This window comes from Nematolebias whitei, chromosome 19 (assembly GCF_014905685.2).
Source record: "Nematolebias whitei isolate Nwh7 chromosome 19, NemWhi1, whole genome shotgun sequence".
Lineage (NCBI taxonomy): Eukaryota > Metazoa > Chordata > Actinopteri > Cyprinodontiformes > Rivulidae > Nematolebias > Nematolebias whitei.
Window position 1 is genome coordinate 7,291,075 of NC_056516.1, and position 2,965 is coordinate 7,294,039.

The window sequence follows — 2,965 nt, forward strand, 5'->3', positions numbered from 1 at the left end:
CATTGAATGAAAAGAGTGCAGAAAGAAGAAACAAATTCTTATATCTCTCATTTAAAAAAACCATAAAAACTACACAAACATTTAAATTAATCGCTTTAATATTCACTTTAAAGCTAGGAATAAACATGTTTTATGCTAGCAGAATTTAATTTTAACTTTGAAACTTATCCAACGTTAAAACTTCCCTCAAGTTGGCTTTTTGGACATGCATGCATACAGTGCCTTGCGAAAGTATTCGGCCCTCTTGAACTTTTCAACCTTTTGCCACATTTCAGGCTTCAAACAAAAAGATATAAAATTTTATTTTTTTGTGAAGAATCAACAAGTGGGACACAATCGTGAAGTGGAATGAAATTTATTGGATGTGTCAAACTTTTTTAACAAATAAAAAACTGAAAAGTGGGGCGTGCAATATTATTGGGCCCCTTTACTTTCAGTGCAGCAAACTCACTCCAGAAGTTCAGTGAGGATCTATGAATGATCCAATGTTGTCCCAAATGACTGATGATGATAAATAGAATCCACCTGTGTGTAATCAAGTCTCCGTATAAATGCACCTGCTCTGTGATAGTCTCAGGGTTCTGTTCAAAGTGCAGAGAGCATCATGAAGACCAAGGAACACACCAGGCAGGTCCGAGATATTGTTGTGGAGAAGTTTAAAGCTGGATTTGGATACAAAAAGATTTCCCAAATAAACATCCCAAGGAGCACTGTGCAAGCAATCATATTGAAATGGAAGGAGTATCAGACCACTGCAAATCTACCAAGACCCGGCCGTCCCTCTAAACTTTCATCTGGAACAAGGAGAAGACTGATCAGAGATGCAGCCAAGAGGCCCATGATCACTCTGGATGAACTGCAGAGATCTACAGCTGAGGTGGGAGAGTCTGTCCATAGGACAACAATCAGTCGTACACTGCACAAATCTGCCTTTATGGAAGAGTGGCAAGAAGAAAGCCATTTCTCAAAGATATCCATAAAAAGTGTTTAAAGTTTGTCACCTGGGAGACACCAAACATGTGGAAGAAGGTGCTCTGGTCACATGAAACCAAATCAAACTGTTTGGCCACAATGCAAAACGATATGTTTGGTGTAAAAGCAACACAGCTCATCACCCTGAACACACCATCCCCACTGTCAAACATGGTGGTGGCAGCATCATGGTTTGGACCTGCTTCTCGTCAGCAGGGACAGGGAAGATGGTCAGAATTGATGGGAAGATGGATGGGGCCAAATACAGGAACATTCTGGAAGAAAACCTGTTTGAGTCTGCAAGAGACCTGAGACTGGGACGGAGATTTATCTTCCAACAAGACAATGATCCAAAACATAAAGACACATCTACAATGGAATGGTTCACAAATAAACATATCCAGGTGTTGGAATGGCCAAGTCAAAGTCCAGACCTGAATCCAATCGAGAATCTGTGGAAAGAGCTGAAGACTGCTGTTCACAAACGCTCTCCATCCAACCTCACTGAGCTCCAGATGTTTTGCAGGAAGAATGGGCAGAACTTCAGTGTCTCCATGTTCAACACTGATAGAGACAAACCCCAAGAGACTTGCAGCTGGAACTGCAGCAAAAGGCGGCGCTACAAAGTATTAACGCAAGGGGGCCGAATAATATTGCACGCCCCACTTTTCAGTTTTTTATTTGTTAAAAAAGTTTGACACATCCAATAAATTTCATTCCACTTCACGACTGTGTCCCACTTGTTGTTGATTCTTCACAAAAATTAAAATTTTATATCTTTATGTTTGAAGCCTAAAATGTGGCAAAAGGTTGAAAAGTTCAAGGGGGCTGAATACTTTCACAAGGCACTGTATATTTGTACAAATTGTACTTGAGAGGAGATTATTACAGCCTCATATAAAATCATTAATGATGATGATATCGGAACGGGATCGGCCAATATCCAGATTTAAGTATCGGGATCGGAAGTAAAAAAAAAGTGGATCGGTGCATCCCTACTTAGAAGCACTATTGGCCCTTTAACCTCTTCACAAAAGTTTATCCAAGAAAGTCTCTTACACTCCCTTAGAACAACTTTGTAGTGATTGTGGGACTGTACATACTGTTTCCACTTGGTTTTGTTCAGTTGGGATCTGTATCTACGCCATTACTTTTTACTGCCCTGCAGAGACCAAACAACTCTGGACCAGGCTGGTTGATACGACGGCCTCCACACTTTTACAGACTTGTAGGCAGTTTGCACAGCAACAGTCAAACATGTGACCTCTGTCTCAATGTCTTGCAGCTTTAATCCTGGCAATTCTCCCACCCATCAACTGAGATAAAGTGTTGATAAACAGATTCAAGTCAGTATTTGGGGGGTGGGGGGTGGGGGTTCTGTAAGTGACTGGCCACTGTTTCCCCATCCTCAGCTCAAACTGAATTAATCTGTGGTATGACAGTTTCCCCTGAGGACAGGGCAGAGGTGAGGAAGAGACCTGTGTCACAAACAGTACAGGCATGTGTCATCCAAAGCTGTGAAACTACAAACTGACCTGGAGTGATGCGCAACACATTAACACAAATGAACACACTTAACTTTGTGGTAAAAATGATAGAAAACCAGGCTCAAGGTGAAGAGGGAGTCATTTACCCTGTTTCAAAGTAATGTCTTCTGGTTTCACTCCATATTTCACAGCAGCTTTCTGTCGGGCTTCTTCCACACTTTGGCCCCAGACCCACCGCTCCTACCACACAACACACAGGAAATTACACAACAGGCTGAAACACACTAACTTACAGACAAGACATTTTACATTTTCATCACCTGGAACTGAAAGGGGAAAGCAGGTGATTATTCTTTTGCCCGTGTCTGTCCATTACCAAAATATTTCATGAACCTAATGACAAATTTTATTCAAACTTTAAGAGATAAATTATTGGGTGCACCTCAACAACTGATAAACATTTTAAGTCAACCCAATTTAAAAGGCCGCCACAGCTGTTTGATTTT

General features: G+C 41.1%; 1 protein-coding gene across 1 annotated transcript in view; it reads right to left on the reverse strand.

Annotated features, from left to right (window-relative positions):
* Positions 1–2,965, reverse strand: part of vars2 (valyl-tRNA synthetase 2, mitochondrial) — a 57,762-nt gene that overhangs the window by 27,157 nt on the left and 27,640 nt on the right. The window contains exon 17 of the mRNA XM_037693603.1: positions 2,606–2,699. Within this exon, the coding sequence (XP_037549531.1) occupies positions 2,606–2,699 (94 nt within the window). The remainder of the gene's footprint in view (positions 1–2,605; positions 2,700–2,965) is intronic.